Source organism: Rhinichthys klamathensis, unplaced genomic scaffold, assembly GCF_029890125.1.
Source record: "Rhinichthys klamathensis goyatoka isolate OS25496 unplaced genomic scaffold, OSU_Roscu_1.1 h1tg000035l_1, whole genome shotgun sequence".
Taxonomy (NCBI): Eukaryota; Metazoa; Chordata; class Actinopteri; order Cypriniformes; family Leuciscidae; genus Rhinichthys; species Rhinichthys klamathensis.
The window spans coordinates 2,289,896-2,313,013 of NW_026606583.1; the positions used below are offsets into that span (position 1 = coordinate 2,289,896).

A 23,118-nucleotide genomic window follows, 5' to 3' on the forward strand; every position below is an offset into this window, starting at 1 on the left:
GAATGAACATTAATCAAGAGATAAAGGCATTCAACATACAATCCAAAGAAAATTCTAAAGAGACGACCAAATATGCCAGAAATTATTAGACTTCTGGTGTAAAACAAGTTAGTTTTCAAATAGTAAAAGGGATGCAACTTGACAGCTAAATTTTAACAGAAGGGACATGAGTGGACCATAACAAAAGTTGAATTTTTTTCCTCGTCAAAAAGGTACAAAAATGCAACACACATCTAGGCCATGGTCAAGGTGTAAATCGGCTACTCCGACAAGGCAAAAGATTTACCAATAATCTTCTGACCAGTTCTATGAATTTCTTTCCAGTAAGCTTTGATCATTTCGCAATCCCAGAATACATGCATATCAGTACCAATATTAGACTTACACTTGGACAATTTAAATTTACACAAAAACAAATGGACACAATTTAAACAAACATATTATTGTGTCTTTATTTAACAATTTTATAACTTTAACCAATAAACTTTAAAATGATCTGAGAATATAATACAATAAAATATTTTCACAATAGAAAACACTTCATGGTTTGTGTACAAATGTTGCCAAACATCAGTGAAACCTGAACAAAAAAGTGAAAATTCATGGTAAAATCTAATAATGGTGCAAAAGAGTGATTAATGGAAAAACCTAAACAACCACATGAAAAATGAACAACCACAACAAAACAAACACTGTATTGATGGTCTGTATGAACCATTTCTGTTAACTGCTTTCACTGTGTGAAACCCTGATCATGCCAAATACATTACATGGATAAAAACAAAAAGTTGAACTCCTCCTGCACTCAATTGAAGGGTTTGACGATTTTCATGGAGATGTAGTTCTGAAAAAAACAAAAAATAAATTAATTGGCATTGTACATCTTAAGTGAAAAGTCCGAACATAACCTCTGTGAAAGGATTGATGAAGTATGTCCTTACTGGTAATGAATACAACAAGATCCCAATGAACAATAGCACTAAGACTAGCACAACCAGGCCGATGAACATCCACTTAAACTTTCGCCACACTATGAACTTGCACGTCTTGCATGGATTTGAGAACCAAAAGAACGAGGTTTCGGGTCGCCTGAGAGGTTTAAAAGAAAAACAAATCTTGAGGTCATCTTCTGTTAACACACAGAACAATAAACATATATAAAGCGAGAACTCAATTACTTAGGAGGATCCAGTTTCGGATTCATATTGGGCTCATCTCTGCCTTTTCCAGCAGGTCTCTCATCTGCTTCCTTCTCATTCACAATCTCCAAAGTCAATTCCACCTTTCCCTGAAACAACACATAAACAAGCACCAATTAAAAGAACACAGTTGGAGTCAAATACTGCCTTGCTTAAGTAGGGGATACTTTTTAGCAAAATTATAGTAACAATGGTGTTGACTTGTAATTTTGCAATGTGCAAGTATCCAAATTAAATGTTTAATTGGTGCGAGTTATTTTTGACTTCCAGTGAAGGATCCAGAGCATTAAAAGCTGCAAAGAATCATAAATATGGAGAGAACGCCACAACGGAAAATCTGACATCCGTGCTTGTAGACTCAATATCAAACAGGATGACTCTGAACACAGTGTTTTAGGTCAAATGGAGGGGGTAAAAACTGAAAGAAATGTTTGTTCTGTCAGTTGATTTGGAAGAAAAGGAACAGGGAGCAGCTTCTGCCCAACTCCCCCGAAACAAAATATTGTTGCGTACAGGTAAGAAATCTGTTGGCATAGTTTTCCATTTTTCCATAATGCTGTGTAAAGAGTAGACAAAGTACGATAACATTTTTCAGTGATGAACCCATTCTTACAATAACTTTTGTTAATAAGTCTCTTACGATCCAAATGTCCGTGGGCGGGGATACAAAAATGCTTAAATACAATCTGAAGTTTTCACGAAAGCCCTGGAGTTGTCAAGTCAAAGATCTGCTTACAAATAAACGTGAATTTCTCAGACCAGATAACACGAAAAGTAAACATTGTTCATTTACATATACTACCAACATTGGAACAATACAAAGTGGGTTGAAAAGTGGTGAACATACACTAAACAAATAAATAAATAAAGAGGATTCAAGATCCATTGGGAATTGACTGGATCATGAAAAATGTGTCTCATACTGCACCATACAGGAACACACAGAGACGATTGTTTGCATTAGCTGCCCTTACACCAAGCTCCCTCTTCCCATCTTTATCCATGTAGCATGGCCACCATCCTCTAACTGTCTTCTGGTCAAAAAGAGACTTGAATTGGTCTGATTTTGGACCCGTAGTTCCATCCGGCACCATGGTAAGGTTACATTTCTCGGGTGTTTTGGAAGGGTTGATGAGGTGGTGCAGATCAAGTTCAATAGCACCTGTAACACAAGATATATAATACACAAGAGGAGCCAAAAATGTAAAGAAAAATAAAATTCCCAAAAGCTCAGAAAGGAGCTGCATACAGACATCTCACCTAGGTAATCATCCAGTGAGAATTTGTCATTATCCCATATTTGAACAATCAGCTTGGGCGGGATTCTAAACTCTGATTTGTCAAGGTTCCAGAAATGTTCCTTTTTTATTGTAAAAGAAAGAGAATATTTCAATACGTCCCAGTGCTTTTCATTACACATTTTAAACAGCCAATCTAAATTACCTTTTTAGATACAACACAAAGCTGCTCCGCAGGCAGGTATTCAAATCCATAGACAAATCTCCAGTTGAAATTTCCATCGCCATCCAAAGAGCGATAATGGACGTCTGTTTTTTGCTTCTCTTCTTCCATACCTGGCATCCAACTAACAAAAGACACAAATGCATGAATGTATTGAAAAATGTATTCGTAAAACAGATTAAAGTGCCCCATTAGGCTTTTTTGGATATTACCTTTCATGTAGTGAATAATATAGCCGTTTGTTAATGTAAAAGGTTTTGCAAAATATCAAAGATCAAAGTGTAGATAGTTCTAGTCTCCAAAAAGACAGAATCTGCTCTGATTTGCCTGAAACGAGTAATTAGCAATTCCAGTCTAACTTCCTGCTCGAACCTACGCAGGTTTCAGGCTTGTAACAAATTTGCATTATGGCTGCCCGAGAACAGTCTAATTTTACTCGCCCTCAAACACTGTAGTTGAAGCGTAGGCCTGGAAGAGTTTGTTTCGTGTTGCCGACATGTAGAGAAGACACTGTTCTGCGCTACGAAAGCAAATCCACTTGCGAAGGATGAGGACTCTGGTTCGAATTGATACTGTAAAAAAATCTGACCATTCAGAGCAGAGTATGCTCTCGCTTTGGAGGGGTTTAGAGAAACAGAAACCTTGATCAAACCATTTCAGGCGCTGTGAGAAAAGAGATGATGCTGCAATGTATATTGAGAAAATTAAAGTGTTTTTTGAGCTTGGATGCATGTAAACCTATTGTAGGAGACCTCCAAAACAAAATTAGGAATCTTTCAAATAGCACAATGGGGCACTTCAAAGAAAGACACCAAGTGAATAAGGCTAGAAATGTAACCTATCAATCAGGGAAATATGGGGATATCCATTAATCATAGTACATTAAGACAAGTTTTCTGAAACATTGTGTTTGAATATGCAAATGAGACTATCTTTATAAATATGAACTCATTCGCCTACATTTCCATAACAGAAGATGAAGCCAGGTTCAAAATGTTTGTTTCATTTTGTTGACAATATCCCCTACCTAAAAATCTTTAATATCTCTTTATCATTCCATAAATCAGAAAATGGTGATTTTTTTTTAAATTATGGCTGTTGAAAGTAACTATGTTTTAAGGAAATAAATGTTAAATAAATCAGGGGAATGATATATGAACAAAACCCTCTGTAAAAACCTTCGGTATATAGATAGGTAAAAGTTGTGTGTATGTAAGTGCTACTGAAGTGGAGATTTCTGGCTCATTGTATGAGAAAAACACATTTTGAGAAAAAAGTTTTTTAAAGATATGTACTGTTATTGAAATCTGCAGAAAGACTTCTATATTTTTTAAAGTGTAAAAAACAAACAAACATTCAAAATACACATTTAAGTGTGTTGTTTTTTTGTTTTCTTTCCACTAGTCTGAAATAACATCTTATGAAAGCAAAATAACCTAAAATCTCAAAAACAAAACTTGTTTTGTCAGTAGTGTCTTGCCTTAAGAGACAGCAAAGATTATTTTACATACCCCTTTACATAGACGTCACTCATATTTTCACCAGTAATGCTGGTTTCATCCAAAACTACGTCAGACGTGTTCCAGACGATGACTCGCAGAAAGTATCTGATAAAAAGATTCAACATGAGTCTATCGTCGATAAACATAAAACTGAACTGAAAGTACCGATTTCTTCTCACTTTTTTGCTTTGCGTGGAGATATGTCAAAAGGAGGTCCAGGAGACCCAAGGCTTTTGGGGAAAATGTCAACCCACATCTGGAGTTTTCCCTATAAAACAGATAAAGCAGTGTTTTGAGCTTGCTTTCAAACAAAAAGGGGTCTATAAAGTATATCACAGGAAGAACCAGCAAGTAAGCTGCTTCACACCTGCGGGAGAGTCGGTTGGAAGCTACTTAAGAGAGTTCTGGTTTCAACATGCTCCGGAACAAGGCCTTGAGTTCTGAGGACGTGCAGAGCGATCCGTTCACTTGGCGGACCCAGGTGTTCGTGAATTTTCTTGTTCGCTTCTAAAATGCATACATATAAGGTATAACTAGACAGCTTTGAAAGTTGGCTTGACATAGGCATTGACTAAAACGATCAAACAGCTTTTATAATAGAACACATTAACAGTTTGTCAAGCCATCATAATGGTGTAAAAAATAACAAATAGCTTTTAAAATCACCAAAGTCAGAGAGGGAATACAATCGGCCACCAAAGGATAACGTGTTTCCATTGTCTTCACTCCTGGGTCGACTCAATCCTTTCAAACGGGCATGATGTTCAAGAATCTGAGATGGTTTGAGCTGATCACGCCACTGGTTTAATCCAGAACTATTTAATGAATAATACATTAGTTAACTAATGTCTTTACTGTTGTCCTCAATGAAAATACTGAGTTTGCGTTAAGTAAATTGTATGGGTCTCACATGCAGTACGTCTGGGGTAAACCACAGTAGGAACCGAAGTGAGAAAGGAAGCGGTTTTCCAAGTCAATCACTGTCTCCCCAACTTTCTCATCACGGGTGAGCAAATCAAAGTCATAGACGGCAATTTTCAGGTCTTTGTCTTGTGGGAGGAAGCATGTCATTTCAAACATTCTGTTGAGAGAACAGAAAAGGGTTATAGGTCAGTCCTCTTCAACAGTTTGACAGATTTATTGAGAGTTTATCGAGCATTCAGACTATGGCATTCATTACCTGCCAAACACTGGGTTGAGTGCATACGGCACATAGTTGTCTCTGTCATCAATAGACTTTTTCCCCAAAGAGATTTTGATGTATGGGTCACACTGAAAAAGAAAAGGAACGTTGCTTTTTCTTTTTACTTAGAAGGAATTCAACAAATTGGACTGTGAGTCATGGTGAGAATGGTGACTGAGTAACTGAAACTCAAAATTAGTTTTCTAAAATGCTAGACGGTGAAAAGTACTTTGCCATTGTTGTCTTTGGGTTGCAGGTCGATGGCTTGAACCACGTAGATTCTGACCACACACTCCTGAGAGACGCTGTCGGGCAGCTCTCTGAACTGACGTGGCGGAGGAGCCACCCCTGGATCATCTGGCAATGGGTAGACCTTAAAGGAGCCCTGAAAACAAGCAATTGGAAAGATTAGAATTAGCCTCAGCATATTAGAATGATTTATGAAGGTTCATGTGACACTGAACATTAATAACATTTTACACAACCAAGAACTTGAAATGCTGTTTTCAACCCATTTTAATTCTATAATGTGACATTTCCAATTGACACAGAATATTCCCAAAAAAATCAAACATTGTAGCATGTAATAGTACCAAATCCATTCATTTGTAGACCAAATTAATAAAACATCTTGCCTTGAATTCTCCAACTACAGCGGGATCATCATCGTCATTTTCCTTTTTCCCACGTTGCAATTTGAATGTTTTGCAGAAATCGGTAAGACCCATGAATTCATTTACACTTTCAAGCTCATAGTCATAAACCTATGAAAACCAACAAAACAAGTACATTGTTACAATTACTAAACAATACAAGAACTCCAGTAAAAATTCACCTTTGCGGATCTAAGTATTCTAAAGTCATACAATAGATTTGTGTAAGGAACACACCAAAATTGAAGTTGTTATTCAGGGAAAATCTGTAAACCGTTGTTAACCGCTCATCCAGATCACTAAATCAGTTAACTTAATTAGTCTAGGTTGAGAGAACTGGACCAACTCATTCATTCAAAAGATCAGATTCAAAAGAAAAATCTGGTTCACAAATCAGACATCTGTACTTCTCAGGAGCATTCATGAACGCACAAAGGAAAGCCAGGGCGGGTGATCTCCAGTGAATAACGCCTTCGAAAATCAAATGGAATGACAATAGAATAACGAAAATATCTATTCCTCACACAGCAAATGTACAGCTTGAGAAGAATACCTTAACCTTAAATCTATAAAGATATTTAGTAATTTATTAAATGTAACATTAAATATTCATATCTACATTGTTGAGCTAGACAGGACTCACTTCTAATGTGTCATAACCTTTGTCAAGGTATGGGCGGCATTTCTCACTCTGTCCAACAGAAGCATAAAACTTACTCCACCAATCAACAGTCTCTTTCTCCTGTAAGGTTAATAAAATGGACAGTTTCATTGTCATGATAGAGCTAATAGAGATATGATCATAATTATCAACTTATCAAACTTTTGTTAATTGGAAAGTGTGTAAACTTGTCACAGAACTTACCTTCTCACGCTGTTGAAACACCAGGAAATGCGCACAGACAGAGAGAGCGAGAGAGAGAGCGAGAGAGAGAGAGAGAGAGAGAGAGAGAGAGAGAGACAGACAGAGACAGAGAGAGAGAGAGAGAGAGAGAACAATGTTAAGATTTGTTAAGATGGAATATTATTAGGCTTTTACATATATGTAAGGTTTCAGTCTAATTGCAACTTTACCAGTGTAACAAGTATACAACAACAAATATAAGAAAAAGGAACAAATTATACTAGCATTTCAAGTGCTGAATGTTAATTTAATAAAAGTTTACAACACAAATTGACAAATGTATACACTGGTCAAGTTTATTTAATACTTTCCTCCATTATTAAATACCTTTAGTACACACAAGGGAGTTAATTTTAAATTAATCAATAGGATACAGTTAGTTAATTGAATGCAGACAAGCAAATATGACAAAAAAAAATGTATTAAATGTTGAATTCAGAAAGGTAGTAGAGAAACTGAATGTGAAAAACCACACACTTCAATGTAATTTAGTATGATTTCATGTATAAAAGGTCAGCTGAACGGGAAATGAGATTGATCATTCTGAGCACAACATATTGATTAGAGATTCCCTCAATTTAACCCATTTCTAACTACAGAAGATTCACACAATCAGCCTGAGCAGGAGGTATGAGGTAAACTTAAAGTCCCCGTGTGTTGAAAATCAAGCTTTTAAATGTTGTTTATATGTTTTTAATATGCTTTAAGACAAACCATGTGCAAATTCATCAGTCAACACAGTTGCTGAGTATTTTCTCCTTAAAACTGCAGTGAACCAAAGACAGTCTCAAAAACACAGTTTGAAATCACCTGTTCTGCTCACATGCTGTTGTAGCCAACATGTTGTAACCAATCACGTCAACGTGTGTTCATCAAGAGAGGATCTCTGAGCTGGTGTGAGTGAGTGGAGGTGGGGCTAATTTGCATATTCATAGAATTGCGTATACTAAATGAATCAAGGGTAGCGTTACATTCTAGCTAAGTAATGGCATGAAGAATTTTTTTTTTTCAAGAAAAAAACTTTTAAATATGTCATTTTGGTGATCCAAAATTAGTTTTAAGGGATAAAATTATTGACTACAGGGGGACTTTAAGTGTTGGTGTTGAAGAATGTAATTTCAGTGCCTCTAGTGGCACCAAACAGAATTGCAATCTGTTCTGTGATCAGTCTGACCAGGCCAGACATAACACTGACTGGCTCAACCACAATGGCATCAGTTTGGTACCGTAATGCAGAAATTACACACTTCACACACACTCTGAAATACATTTACAGTAATTACAAAATTCAGGCATTTTGATTGAAGAGCCTTATTACTATACATACTTGAAGTGGACTAGCAGTGCCCATTTTGTCAACAGCAGCTGAGATGCCATAAATATACTGAAATTCACAAAGTTAAAAATAGATTCATACAGATGTGTGTACTACCATTACCGTAATGTTCCGAAAATACCCGCACTTTTTCAAGATGTACTTTTTGAAAAAAGGCTTTTTAATAAAGAAAATGCTTTTATTTGAAAATAATTTTCATACTGCATATTTTTCATATTTTAATTGTTGTATTGAAAGTATAGTAAATACTGGTAAAATGTACCAACAATCACATTTAAAAAGAAACACTTTGGCATACCATAAAATTAGGGTTGCCAACTTCAGAAAAGGAAAATACGGAAAAATCGTGGTTCTTTATAGGAAAATAAGGGATACCCAAAATATTTGTACCGTATCACACAGTGTTTGTCATTTCAGTGTCTGCAGTTAAGTGTGTGTAAAAAAGGTTCTCTGTACATAAATAGGTTAAGCAAAACAAATGTGTTTATTTCTATTTAATTCTAAAATGAAATGATTTGCCGAAATCAAAACCTTGACAGTGAAAGGGATTTGCTGTTAGAGCGAGTCTGGATCGAACCGGGAGCGACCAGACAGCAGAGGATTCTGTTCGCAAATCAAACAATGATTTGTCCCAAAAGAATGATTCATTCTCAATTTAGAGTTTGTTATTCGTATGGTCTGATGCGCATATGAGGGTGGGCTATGATTGGATGTCTTGATCATTCTCAAGTGTTGTGTTGCTGTTGTATCAGTCAGTTAGATCAGTGTAGCAGTCCATAAACAGGACAAGGAAGGTCACGTACGCCACGGGACAAATAAATTAGGCCCAATATACGAGACGTCCCGGCTAATACGGGAGAGTTGGCAACCCTACGTAAAAATAACCTTTAGCCCATCTGAATTATAGAACAATTAGGCTATCCATCTCATAGTGAAACCATGTAGCCTACCAAAAGTAAAATCTTATTGTAGTAAAGTTGAAATCAGGGGTACCGTAGCCTATTACATTTTAAAGTCACGTACGAGGGAATTTTGGTCCCGTCAGCGAGGCATACTAACATGTCAGTCCTGAGACTAAGCTTTCTTTGACTGTTTGTTTTTATAAGACGGTCTTTTTTTTTGCACTCGCGATCTTCTAACATTTCACACTGACACCGTATGCTGGCACACTCGTTTTACGCATATTTGGCGTCACCTTTTGCAGGTGTATTATTTACATGTAAAATAATACCAGGGGTAGCGAACGTCGGTCCTAGAGAGCCACAGTCCTGCAGAGTTTTGCTCCAACCCTAAATCAAACACAACTGAAGGTCAGGTGCACATCAATGTCTTAAGGGTTACCATAAAGCTACAGGCAGGTGAGTTTTATCAAGGTTGGAGAAAAGCTCTGCAGGACAGTGGCCCTCCAGGACCGATGTTCGGCACCCCTGGTCTACACCATGAATATAAGACTACCCTGTTTTTCAGATGCATTTCTAAGAAAAAAACATTGAAAAGGGATCATTCACCCATGAATGAAAATTACGTCGGTATTTGCCATCCCTAATGCGGTTCCAAACCAATCAGACTTTCATTCAACTTCGGAACACAAACTTTTTTAGTGAAATCGGAGAGCTTTCTTACCCTCCATTGACAGTCCACGCATCTACCATTTTTTTCACTTCAAGAAATTCATAAAGAGATTCATAAAGAGATTCATAAAGAGTAAAACTAATCCATATGAATCGAGCAGTTTATATGATGAACAGATATACCTTTTCATTCCCATATAAACATTGATCAGCGATTCAGCGAACAAACAGAAGCTCAACCATACTTGCTTTGTGAGAACAAACCTCATTGGTATTTGCAGAAGCTCAAACATGTTGCGTAACACATGAGAATGAATCTAATTGGTTCTCGCGCTGCACGTCAAGCGAACATCCTTAAAGCAGCACTTGGCAACTTTTTTAACTTAATAAATCCATTTAGAAATCATTTGGATGTTTAAATAACCTGTTCTGGTGAGAATGGTGACTTTTCCCGCTCCCCCTAGCGTTCCCAGGCGGAAAACCAGCCTTGCAACATAGGGACTACCGTCCCGGTAAGTTGGAAATAGGAAGTCTCGTGAGAAGCGAGAACGAGCGAGAAAGAGCGAGTAACACGAACTGCTTTGGGGACTCATTTGTTCAACACACCGGATCCGACAATAACAAAAGCACATGAGCGCGTCTACGGTAGAAAGGGGAGGAGGACGCCGCAAGTGAATTTACGACAGTGTTGTGAAATATTCACACCACAGCTGTAGGGGGAGCTCGTTGAGAAAACATGCGACAAGAAAAGTGAAAATCAGCGAATAAGTGGCTAGAGTTACCGAATTCCCCTTTAAAGGGGTCATATAATGCCATTTTTGTACAAGCTAGTATGATTCTTTAGGGTCTAAATTAAAAGTTTGTAATATACTTTAATTAAAAATTCTCATTAGTATAGTAAGAAAACACTTATTTTACCTGGTCAAAAACAGCTCTGTTTTCAGCACGCCGTTTCAGTGCATATGACTTTAAATGATAATGAGCTTTGCTCACCCCGCCTCTCTGTTCTGTGTGTACACCGTGTGTAACACAATAACACAATAACCATAACGCGTTGTTCAGTATAAACGTGGGATTATGAATTATATTGAGAATATCGTACATAGAAAACATGCCGTAATGTACCCTGAGTGTAAACCTTAGACACATTCATTGTGAAGCGTGCAGCTAGCGATTTGCAAAGATTAATATAAATATTAATATAAAGTTTAATAAAACGTTACACTCACTTCAGTTGTTCTAAAGGTTCAGCTTCAGCAGGAACACGAATAGCTGGTACCGATCCTTTTTCAGCTGCTTAGCAAAAGCAGCTTTATACTGACCCTCCTCGTTTATAAAGCAGTCTGGTGTGAGAAATGATTCGCGCAAACATGAAAGCATTGACGTTGCTCGTGCGGAATATTCCCTTCGAAAACAAACTCAGCCACTGCGTCTTCAGCGGTTTGGATTTAGAAACATTAAAATGACTGCTGGGTTCCTTATTACACCCAAGAACAGAACACCACAATCGCTTAGACGCCATTCTGCTCATAGACAGTGCTCCAGCATATCAACAATGACCGCGCAGACTATGATTGACAGCTCTCGCACGCGAGGGCGGGTCTGTGTTGAAACGGTGCTGTCATTCAACAATCGTGGGAGGGGCGTGCGAGCTTGTGATGTCACAGGCTCGAACGGCTTGATTTGAGGCAAACATATAAGGAGATTAAAACAAAAACACTGGATGGATTTTTATCATTATATGATGGTTGTGTACAGACACTGCCAACACACATTTCAGTACGATCAACTTGTAAAAGTGCATGTACCATTATATGACCCCTTTAAGCTTCCGTTTACCACAACGGATGTGTGAGTTGATGAATGTTTGTGTAAATAAAAGACTAAATTAAATATGTTCAGCATATAAATCGATTGTGTCCCTTTAGAAAATTTGGACTAAATCACTCAATTCATATGGATTAGTTTTACGATAACGTTGCGGTCGTCGTTGCATAGCTGCCAATGGAAGGACAGAAAGCTCTCAGATTTCATTAAAAATATCCTCATTTGTGCTCAGAAGATGAAAGAAAGTTGGGTTTGGAACGACACGAGGATGAGTAATTAATGACAGAATTTCTTTTTGGGTGAACTAACCCTTCCAGTTCCTAAACCTACTAAGCCAAGTGACGTGGTACCAGTACCTGAGCTTCTAGAAGTTGCTGTCTGTCATCATCAATGTTTACATGGAGGTCTCTTGGACCAGCTGCCATCAAAGACACTGCAGGAAAAGAGAAGAAGAAAAAAAAAAGGAGACAAAAAAGAAAAGAAAAAAGTAAGAATGCTGATAAATATTCTTTCAAATTTCCTGAAGGCTGTACACAAATTTTGGAGAGACAAAATCAATTAATTATATATATATATATATAGGCAGAAGATACCTGCTTAAGAAATAACACATTTTGAATGAAGTTTGGACTGAATTAATTGCCAAAGTTTAAAAAACAAAAGGTGACCTAACTTACATAATGTTTTAAGAATATCAATACAAAAAAAAGATAAATCAGTAAACCGAAAAGTGTGAAGGGGACGTACTTTTTGAAGACATGGCAACTTCAGCTACTGTGGCATAAGGGTCACATCGAAACTCTTCCAGGGAACTTATCGTGCACTGACCCACCACAGGCTTCCTTCCAAAGGGTCTGTGGTCGATGACTTTCAGCACTATAGGGGGAGCATACATCTCTTCTTTGGGTAGAAGCTAAAGATACAAAACAAGACGCTGATCGCATATGGTCTATGGGCTCAAAAAAGCATTTGGAAGATTAAACCACATTTAAATGTAATTGAATGTCATTGATATTTTGCTGTCTAATGCAAAGCAAGGAAAAATGTTATTTGAAAGAATTACTATGCCTTTTCTCAACAGGTAGAGATGGATGCTCACCACTTTTAAAAAGAGGACATTTCCTTGGAAATTAGGGCACTTCTTTATGTTCTTGATGACAGCTGTCAGAACTCTCTCTCCTCCGCACTCCACCACCAGACTGGGTGAAGTAACCGGAGCCAGCTGATACGTCTTCATGTTACGCAAACCCCATGCTAGAACCTGCAAATATAAAACATCATTGTGTAAATATTGGTGTTTGTGTGCATGTTTTAATTCAATAAATGATATTTTGTGGACTGGAGAGGAAGCTATAATAGTGCATTATCTCGATCTATTAAGGAAATAGATTTGGCATGATATGACCCCTTTTAAACAACTCCCAAAAAGGACATAACCCGTGGAGATGAAACTGACCTCTATGGCAGTGAGCTGCACCACCGGTCGCACCCCTTGAGGAACCATATAGAGCTTCTCTCCTCGTTTAGCAGGAGCAAGGGGAAGTTCAGTGTCATTTCCCTAGAGTAGACAACATAGGAATTATCAAGTAGACTTTTATTTGAACCACAGAGCAGTCATAAAAAAGAGATAGTTAACCCAAAAATTTAAATTCTGTCATCATTTACTCAAACTCATGCAGGTTTGGAACAGCGTAAGCAGGGTATCTGCACATTTTTTAACAGCAAATTTAATAACTTTTAAGACCTTTTTAAGTCCTCTAAAAGGAAAATTTAAGACTTTACCTCAACAAAAAAAAAAACAGGAAAATGTTCAGCGCAACAACACAGAATGATGTGTTGTGGTACAACTCACCAGAGCCACGCTCAAGACTGGTCAAAGAGACGCGAAAACGTTTATACCAAGTGCTGATTCACCTTATAACTTTAAGGTACTTCAGGTAATTTCTAAATTCTGGCCCCTCACAGCAGTTTGAAAAAGACATGGAAGACAGCCCCAGGACATTACAAAAGCCCACAAATACACAAAAGTTAAAGTATTCGTCATACTTGATCTAAATTATGGGTAAATGTGGCTGCCAAAAAGCCTTGAGCTGGGTTTGGGGGTTCTCCCCCAAGAACATTTTTTTCAGGGTCTGATAGTGTTTTCCATATCATTTCAGACACAGATAAATGCAAGCACATTCAATAATCTATGCATAGACCTAATGAATGAAGATCCAGTCAGATAATTGTAGGAAAGATCAGGATCAGAAATTTATTTTAAAGTGCTTTGTTCAGCAACTACTTTCAGTACTGTGCATCAAACTTCCAATATAACAGTATACAAACAGAATAGCATGAAAACAGTCATGCTTGCATGGGATGACAAATAGAGAAACAGCTTCGGACTTCCCTATAAAGCCACAGTGCTGATCAAACATAAAAGGAACTGATTTTCTAGGCCCAGACAGTAACATTCAGCAAATAATACAAATAAATCACTAAAGGTACATGTAAACCTTCAACTTTTAAGTTCTCAAATCAAAGCCCTCATGACAGTTTTGTCAATTCTACAGTCTTGTTTTCAATTTCTGCATCCAACTCAATTAGTTCTTTATGTTTTTCTTTAGCTCTTCTCCTCAAAGAATTGGATTCTGTGATCAATGTGGCCATTTTACTACCACCTGAACTTTCGGCTTGCTCTGCCATTCTATCTGCATCATTCTCCAAAGATATGCAAATTTCTCGAATTGATTTTTTCTTTTGCTTTAGCTCTTTCAGGTCCTCTTCGACATACTTTCTTTTCTTGGAGTTTTCTTCTGTCTCTCTCTTCTTTTTTTCCTCTTCCAAGTGTGCGCGGTAACGGCTCCGTGCTGAGGCACAGTAACTGATTAGCTCTTTTGTAATAGGCACTTGTGTCACCCCGCCACAAACATTCACTTGATCACAGATGAGCCTTTGAATAACAACTGTCTCCTCAGACATGTTGCACGTCTCCACCTCTTTATTGATGGAGAAGCCCCGCTCCACTTCAGCTTGTCCATGTGAGAGGAGTAGTAACTTCTTGCAGAAGTTCCACAGATCAGTGTAGGAACTGAGATTCTGAGACAGGAATGTATCAACCCTGGACACTGAGGGCTGGAAGTTTGCAAATTCCAGCGATTTGGCCTCATTGGAAAGGGCCTTCTCAAACTGTTGAGAAATCACATCACCTGTAATAATGCACAAAGGAGAGCCAGTGTGAATAAAAAATTAGTATCACAACATAAAAGGCAAAGTTGCGTTTTTTAAAGAGAACAATCCACACTCATTCCATAAATTTTCTGTTAATCCCTTCCATGAGTAATATTTTTACAAAGAAAAATGCCTGGGTTCTGCAGCTCATTGGTTTGCACTGAAGTCATGCCAACCTGTCCAATTTTTTTTAAAAACACACGAAAAAAAAACAAACAAGTGTAGTTTTTTGTGTGGAATGGCCTGTTTAAATAGTAGACTACATAACTTTACCTCCTGATCATTTGAGGTCAGTGAATAGTATCAAATATGTACACAGAAATGGGAATACATGTTGAATTTAATGTTACAGGGTTATGGGTATTGGTCTTGACTGATACAAATGGAAGGAAGTGTGTGAACAGTGAGTGCTATTCTATTCTTATTCCTATAATTTACCAGAAGATATCCCGCCTGTCAACTGTTTGTCCAGCACAAACTTCTCAATGAGGCGTTTCAGTTTCTGTAGGCATTCGTCAGGGCTGGAATACATTTTTCTTGGGTCCAGGCACATCATGTTATGGACAGTGGCATATTTTAGAGGGCACTTATCCAGTGCCTTCTTGCATATTTTTGAAAGCGCATTCTGGCATTCTTTTTTAAACTGCAGCACACCAAGCTCGCTTACCCTGCCCTTGGCCCCTGACAGTCCCTGACAGAAAAAAAAACATTGGTTTGTCAAATCTACAACATTTCTGTCCCTCTACATAGTCTGCAATATTTAAGCATAATACACTGATATTAATGGCGCCCCTTTTCAGAACATGCCTCTCCACACACACACACACACACACACACACACGCACACACAGAGTCAATGTTAACATCTACATGTCATTGTGAACTACTTTGATGAAACTGAATATACCCACCTTGATAACAGCTGCTGCACCCATGCCAATGTCAACATCTTTTGTGCCAAGCCAAAGCTTCTGGTCTGTGACATCGAGCCTCACCAGCTTATATGGACTCGAGGGCAAAGCATCGCGCTTCATGAATCGTTTGAGAAGGCTCTAGTAAAATAAAAAAATAAATATTTGAGTTAGATCAGTGAATTTCTGTGTACTAAAGGTGTTGCGCATTATGACAAATAATTACCCTTATCAAATCCTCCAAGTCATTCCAAAGGAAGGGCATCATGGGAGCATCTTTTTGATATTTTTCCAGAAATGGTTGAAAGACTCTTGCTATGAACACAAAGAAGTGGAGTTTGGCACAGATAAGAGGATCCTTTCTTGCCTCAGAGAGGGTGTCGAATGATGCATTTCCTGGGTTCTTCACCTTCTTTGTTGACACTTGGTCAACAAACTTCTCAATAGAGGGCCAAATTTCAATCGCCCTCTCTGCAGCAGGCACATTTTCAAGCCAACGATGGCCACAGAAGGATAAGGGGAATGTGGATGACTGTGTTGCAGATGTGAAATCCTCTCTTCTTGCTGGGGCATTATTGAAGAGATAGTGGAGAGATCTCAGCACCTTTTCTACATGCCACACCTCAAATCCACCTTTAAATGAATTGTGTAGGGTGTGGATACCACAGCTTCCTACCACTTGGAGTTGAATCCCCCCAAACTGTTCTGCATGTTCCAGTTGTAGGAGATCCATGAATTTCCAATTTACTGCGGGTCCATCCATTGAAACGGAAAGCATGTTCCTTAAATTAAGTTCCTTGGTGCCCTTCTGAAATTATAAAAAAATAAAATCAAAACACAGTTCACCTCGGCTAAAGAATGATAACATTTTCATTCATGTTCACTCAGATTAGATGGTTTGTCTAAAGTAATGATTCTCAAACTGTGGTCTGGGGACCACTGGTGGTATGCCAGATTACCAAAGAGGTCTGTGACCAAAAGTCATCAAAAAAAATGACTGACATGGACTGTGACACTGTTGATCATTTCCAATTCACTTCTCATGACTTGTTTTCTAATCATGCACATTATTAGCAGGTGAAGTTAGCCATGGTTTCAGACTAAAATGGCCTGCATTTTTACATGCATAGGGATGATCATTAATCCAAATATGTCAAGATTGTTTTTTTTTTAATTGGCTAAGTGGTCCTTGGTTTGAAAAAAAGTTTGAGAAACACATCTTAAGCCATAATAGTGAATGCTTGCAAATTGGGCCTATGTGATATGGTTCAGTGTCAACATTGTTAACCTAAAATTGAGAAGCACAAAACAGATATTTGGAGTCTAATTGTGAACTGGCCTACATTATTTAATTAAATTCAATTTTACTTTTCACATAAAAAATATGCAAGAAGCATAATGCATATTGAATGCTTTATACAATAAAGTTATTTACAGCACTGCCTTCCATCCAGAATGCAGTAGGCATGCCTAGATGTCACCCACCCACAACATTTTTTTAACTGATTGGCTGGGACAATATATCGATGCATCGTGAATCGACAAATTATTCTGGATCATTCGAATTTTTCTGAATACATCACGATTCTCGCTCGAATCGATTCTGAGTTTAGTTTTCAACAGCAGATGGCACTGCGTGCTTTACATTTACATTTATTCATTTAGCTGACGCTTTTATCCAAAGCGACTTACAATTGCTATACATGTCAGAGGTCGCACGCCTCTGGAGCAACTAAGTGTCTTGCTCAGGGACACATTGGTGTCTCACAGTGGAGAGAAAACCGGATCTCTCACACCAGGCATTTGTCTTATCCATTGCACCATCACCACCCCTTTTATGATTTAACCTACAATAAAATAATAATTCATGAAGATCGAAAAGGTTGAAGCGAAGTACAAGGGTGTTTGCAGTGGGCTGTTTTAAAAAGCATCAAGTACATTCTCAGACTCAGCCGAACGCACAAACGCTCTTCTTTGTGAGCATTTGAGTGCGCGGTTAAAAACTAGCCTAGAGCGCCATCTGCAAAAACTAAGCTCAGAATCAATTCGCAATGCATTAGGAAAAAATTTAAATCAATCCAAGATTCGCAATGAATCGATATATTGTCCCAAATATTCATTAGGAAATAACATGAAAACACACAAAGCATTTTAACATATTCAAAGCATTTTAAATGTTACTTTCATAGTCTTACCTTAAAATGCTCCAGCAAGTCTTCTGCCGTTGAGTGGCCCAAAAACTGCGAATCAAGATAGCGAGACCTGACAATCGGGGTCCCGGTCTCGTCGGTTGACCAATGTCTGACGTGTAAGTCCAACTGTTTCGTTTTCGTTGTTGTGTTCATGGACTCATCGAACATTATGATGAAAGCGTCCTTGTTTGCCCGTGAAATTAGTTCCTTCTTTAGGTATGGGGCAACACCAAATCGTGCTAAATATGCGGTTTTGTCCCTTCCACACGTGAACGTACTCGCACACTCTGAGTCAGGGAACATCGCTTGAAAAACTAGGTGGATGTCCTCATTTGAGGTGTACGAGTGGTGGCGGCTTACGGTTTGAAATACCCACAGTATTTCGGCTTTAAGTGTAGCTACATTCGCAAAGCTGCCGAAGGCATTGCTTGAAGTGGACGGCCTTGTGGAAGGCTGAGAGGTTGAAGTGCTCGATGAGAACATACTTATGGGCAAACTACTTGCCTGCGACGACACATACTTCTTGTGCTTCTCTGCTTTCATGTGTGAATCGAGCGCTATGTGGCCCATTGACCCCAGCTGTATTGTCTTTTTACATAAAGCACACCTCGCTTCATGATTACTGGCTGTTTTCTTCAGCCACCCCCGATACTTTTCGTCCTCCAACCAATTGTCATTGAACACACATTTGCCCATGCTTGCGATTTCGCAAAATGCCGTGGTGGCGAACCATCAACGCAACGCACTCATCAATCACTTACTCGTATGTCACCTATGGAATGATGCAGGTTGCACGCAACTTGCACCCACGAAGTGCTGCCCCCAAATGTTGCGCTGGTCAAATTGCGGTTGAAAAAATAAATTAAAATGACGAGTCGGACATGAAATTTAAGATCGCACATGAAATTTAAGACCTCCTTATGGAAAATTCCAGAATTCAAGACATTTTCAGACCTTAAAAATAATTTTTTTTATTTAAGACGTTTCAAGACTTTTTAAGGACCCGCGGGGACCCTGGTAAGGGTCTTTCTTCTGTTGAACACAAAAGAAAATATTTTGAAGAATGTTGTTCACCAGAAAGTTGATGGTAGACATTGACTTCCATAGGAAAAAATACTACGGAAGTCAATAGCTACTGTCGACTTTCTGGTAATCAACATTCTTCAAAATATCTTCTTTTGTGTTCAGCAGAAGAATGAAACTCATACAAGTTTGGAACAAGTTGAGGTAAGTAAATTACATAATTTTCATTTTTAGGTGAACTATCCCTTTAATATGGTTAAAATTACCCAAATTCCATGAAGAACCATACCTTGGTCTTCAAAATGAGCTCTGCAGCCACTAGAACCTCCCCAGCAGGAGCATTTTTGTGCATTACAGGCTCCCAGAGGAGTTTAGGTGATCCATCCACACCTGAAGTCAACTTCACCAAAGGTACACACGTACTTCTGCCAAGCATTTCATCTTTACCCTAACAGGATGAAATTGCAAATCATTCACACTATGGGGGCACTTGCATTCTAAAATAAGATATAAATTTAAATATAGAATAGCTAATATTTGTCAGGTTTACCAGTAAACAACAAATTCTGTTTATATGTGATCAATTTTTTATTATAAAAAAAAAGATCTTTTGTGTTGTAAATTAAAAAAAATTGAACAGGCATCCTGAGACACCTTGAGAAGCCGATATTGTCAATTGAGTGGAGTAAAGTGAGAGCATAAATATATCAGACTAACCACTTGATCGCTGTCAAAGATTTCCATTACCACTCTGGGTGGATTCCGGGCGAGAGACTGGGGATCACCATAGATTTCCACATTTTTAAATATAAGAGTCTGATCCCATGACGGGTTCAAGGTGCTTTGGATTGTCTCTGTTGTTTGGCTGTGATGCAAGAACGACACATGGATGTATGGATCTGCAATTTAAACCAATATGATTTTAGTTATAATAAAAGCCAGGTCACTTTTCCAGATTATTCTAATTTAAAGACAAATCAGCAATATCAAAACTACTATGGGACCTGAGAAGCTGTCTTTGTCCAGAGCAGAAAGGTTTCTGGCCTGGTAAACATAAACTCTCAAGTGGTACGCATTGGGTCCTGAAAGAAAATCAGGCTTAACGTTAATAAAATGGATATTCTGAAAGAAAAAAAAAGAAGTCTTTCTGGAATCTCTGTCCTTAATGAACTCACCATCAAATGTGCATGATACAGTTGGCCTGTTTGCACCAAACTGCTGAACTGAAGCTTCTGCTTTGGTGCCTTTTTCATCAACTTTAGATTCCATGTCGACTCCCTGTCAAGTAAATCAACAGTGAAAAGCTCATTATGTGGGCACTAAAATGTAGGATAGTATTAGGATAAGAAATGGGAAACTTTGATGCTAACCAGAGCCCCCTCCAGTTTGAAAATGGCAGACGCTCCAACTCGACCAGAGGGTGCCATCTTCCTTCTCCAGCGCCGTCGGCGGAACGTGTCAGAGGATCGCTGCTGCTTGTGGAACTTCCAGCCAATGAGCGAGGAGTATTCCCATCCTTCTGCATCTCCTGTATCCTTCTTCTGCATGTCAGACAATTAGAAAATACATTTTTATAAAGGCAAAATCTAAAAAAAAAAAAAACTTTTAAATTCACAATATACACTTGCATCAATGGCTGTTTTAGCACCAGGAATCCTTTTGCGAGGACGGATCATTCTTCTGCGACGATGAACATGGTACATCTTCTCAGCTGCCACCCAAGATTTGGGCTTATCATCAGGTGGAATGGTGACACCATATTCCCAACCTAAACTCACAAATACACATCATATAACTGACTTTGACTGAATTTTTATTCTCAGGTCATCAAAACTAAATCTCTGTCATTTAAAACATATATGACTTTCAACTGTGGATGCCATGTTTGACGCAGCATATTTTGCACAATGAAAGAAAACCAGGAGCTGCCATGCTCCAGAAAAAGGAAAACGCATACCATAAAAGGCATCTTAAAAGTAGTCAATTTGATTTGGGCACTAAATTCCCTCTGAAGTCTTCTGAAGCCATACGAGAGCTATGTGTGATGAACATACCGAAATTTTTCGTATGTACTGATAATCTTCCCTTCTGATGAAGCATTCATTTATCATGCATGTTTGCCAGGAAGATGCTTTGTGCGAACCAATGCCGTTAATGTCAAATTTGTCACAGTGTAAATGTATGCATACATACATGTATGTACATACATTCTTACAGCAGTTAGTTAATTATAGCAACAAATATTATATAAATGTATGTAAGATATACTGCAGTGGCATGAATAGGTATACCGTATATAAATCCTGTAGCAGATCTAGGCAGGTGGAGGATTTCAGAGGAACTCTGATAGCGCACTGCAGAACCAGTTTACAACAAACACTGTGCCACACTATTTAAATGTTGAGCAAACAATCTCATTGTCTGCACAATCAGCAGAGGCAGAAGTTAGCTATAGAGGAAGGCAGGATTTTAAGAGACTAGAACATTAAGTGCCAGTCTGTTTCTTAAAGCCATGACTTGAAAAGACTTGAAATATAATGCACAAGTCATATGGTCTAATTTGAGCTTCTAAAGTTTTTTTTTTTTTTTTTAATCCTTTTTAGAGACATGAGAAGAAACCGAGAAAGGAATGAAAGGAAAACAGCAGTAAAAATGTAGCTAAACTTCTCATTTGTTTACAACAGAATAAAGTTAAGTCAAACAGGTTTGGAGTGACATGCGGTTGAGTAAATGACAGAATTATAATTCTTTAATTCTTAATTCTAAATGGAATTTCTTGGAAATGGAATTTTAAAAACATTTTTCGGTAGGGAAATTCTTTTAAAAGTGGCTCAGTGGGCATGAAACAAAATTCAACATTTCTAAACAAAAAGCAAAGACAAGCTTACCTTTTTCATCGACGGCCCGATTACCATCAAAAGTCCAGTTATCCTCCCACTTCCAGCCAGGTGGACATTCAATCTCTGTAGGGCTCTGAACTTTTTCTCCATTCTGTAAATACCAAAAGGATAACAATGAGGAATAGAAGGATTTTTGAGGGATAGTACAAACTTTTCTGTATGTGCAGTAGATTCTTTTCAAATAGAAACAATTAAAAAAATCTACGAATATCTTGATTAGACATCTGATATGAAGCTAAAGTTAGACAGACTCTTTTACCACATCAGTGTAAGGCTCCGCAGCAAGCTTCCATTCTCCTCCTGGGAATCGAGTCTCATTCTCATAGACCTCATCCACGAACTCTGTGTGTCCAGCATCAGCCTCAGTCAGCAGACTACCCATCCACCCAAGGAAAATACAATTTAATGACTAAACGAACGGTTTCTGAAGGAAATGATTATGAACTTGCCACTATTATACTAGGTGTTGTGGGGGGAACAAATGTTACCCAGGCATTGCTATAAGGCTATACAGTAAATGAGTGGGACTAAAGTCTTGTTCACATCAACAAACGTTTGGCACTAAAATTCGGTCTGATCTTCGCATGTGTTCAGACTGATGTAAAAAAAAAAAGAAAAGGGCAGATGGCCTGAATGAACATTTAAATTCCCTCTCTGACAGTATATGGCACTTATGGAAAAGCAGAAATATTTACCCCAGATACTGTGGTACACAAAGCACTTCACATTAAGCTTCCATTAATTAATTAACTACCGTTGACTAACAACGAGAAATACATTTGTTGCAGTTTTTATTAATCTTTGTTAAAATTGGTTAATAAATTGTTAGTTCATGTTAACTGTGGTCTATTAATTTTTTTTACCAACTTTTGATTTAAGCAATGTATTAGTAAATACTGAAATTAACATCAACTAAGATTAATAAATGCTTTAAAGCATTTTTCATTGTTAGTTCATGTTAACTAATGTTAACAAAGGAACCTTATTGTAAAAAGTTACCAACTTTCAGCAGAAGTGTCACATTAACGGCATACGAATGGTTGTGACAGTCTGAACAGACAGTAACAGCTGTTCCTTCAAATTATAATATCTATTGCACTGAATTTTTGCATTAAAAAAAACATTTGTCTCGATGTAAAAAGGCCTTTAGTTTATATAACAGTGTTACTAGTAGAGTTGCCACGATACTGGAATTTCTAACTCGACACGATACCTTGAAAAATATTGATTTATCGATATTCAA

At 37.9% G+C, this 23,118-nt stretch overlaps 1 protein-coding gene across 1 annotated transcript in view; it reads right to left on the bottom strand.

Annotated features, from left to right (window-relative positions):
- Positions 1–426: 426 nt before the first annotated feature.
- Positions 427–23,118, bottom strand: part of myof (myoferlin) — a 41,671-nt gene continuing 18,979 nt past the window's right edge. The window contains 28 exon segments of the mRNA XM_056245856.1: positions 427–844; positions 942–1,089; positions 1,179–1,288; positions 2,174–2,361; positions 2,460–2,559; positions 2,643–2,784; positions 4,172–4,267; positions 4,342–4,430; positions 4,530–4,669; positions 4,829–4,977; positions 5,073–5,243; positions 5,343–5,434; positions 5,575–5,730; positions 5,981–6,109; positions 6,642–6,740; positions 6,864–6,872; positions 8,230–8,286; positions 11,993–12,069; positions 12,384–12,549; positions 12,736–12,897; positions 13,093–13,194; positions 19,265–19,423; positions 19,693–19,874; positions 19,980–20,057; positions 20,151–20,253; positions 20,346–20,743; positions 21,864–21,966; positions 22,135–22,249. Of these exon segments, the coding sequence (XP_056101831.1) occupies positions 806–844; positions 942–1,089; positions 1,179–1,288; positions 2,174–2,361; positions 2,460–2,559; positions 2,643–2,784; positions 4,172–4,267; positions 4,342–4,430; positions 4,530–4,669; positions 4,829–4,977; positions 5,073–5,243; positions 5,343–5,434; positions 5,575–5,730; positions 5,981–6,109; positions 6,642–6,740; positions 6,864–6,872; positions 8,230–8,286; positions 11,993–12,069; positions 12,384–12,549; positions 12,736–12,897; positions 13,093–13,194; positions 19,265–19,423; positions 19,693–19,874; positions 19,980–20,057; positions 20,151–20,253; positions 20,346–20,743; positions 21,864–21,966; positions 22,135–22,249 (3,559 nt within the window). The 3' untranslated portion in view covers positions 427–805.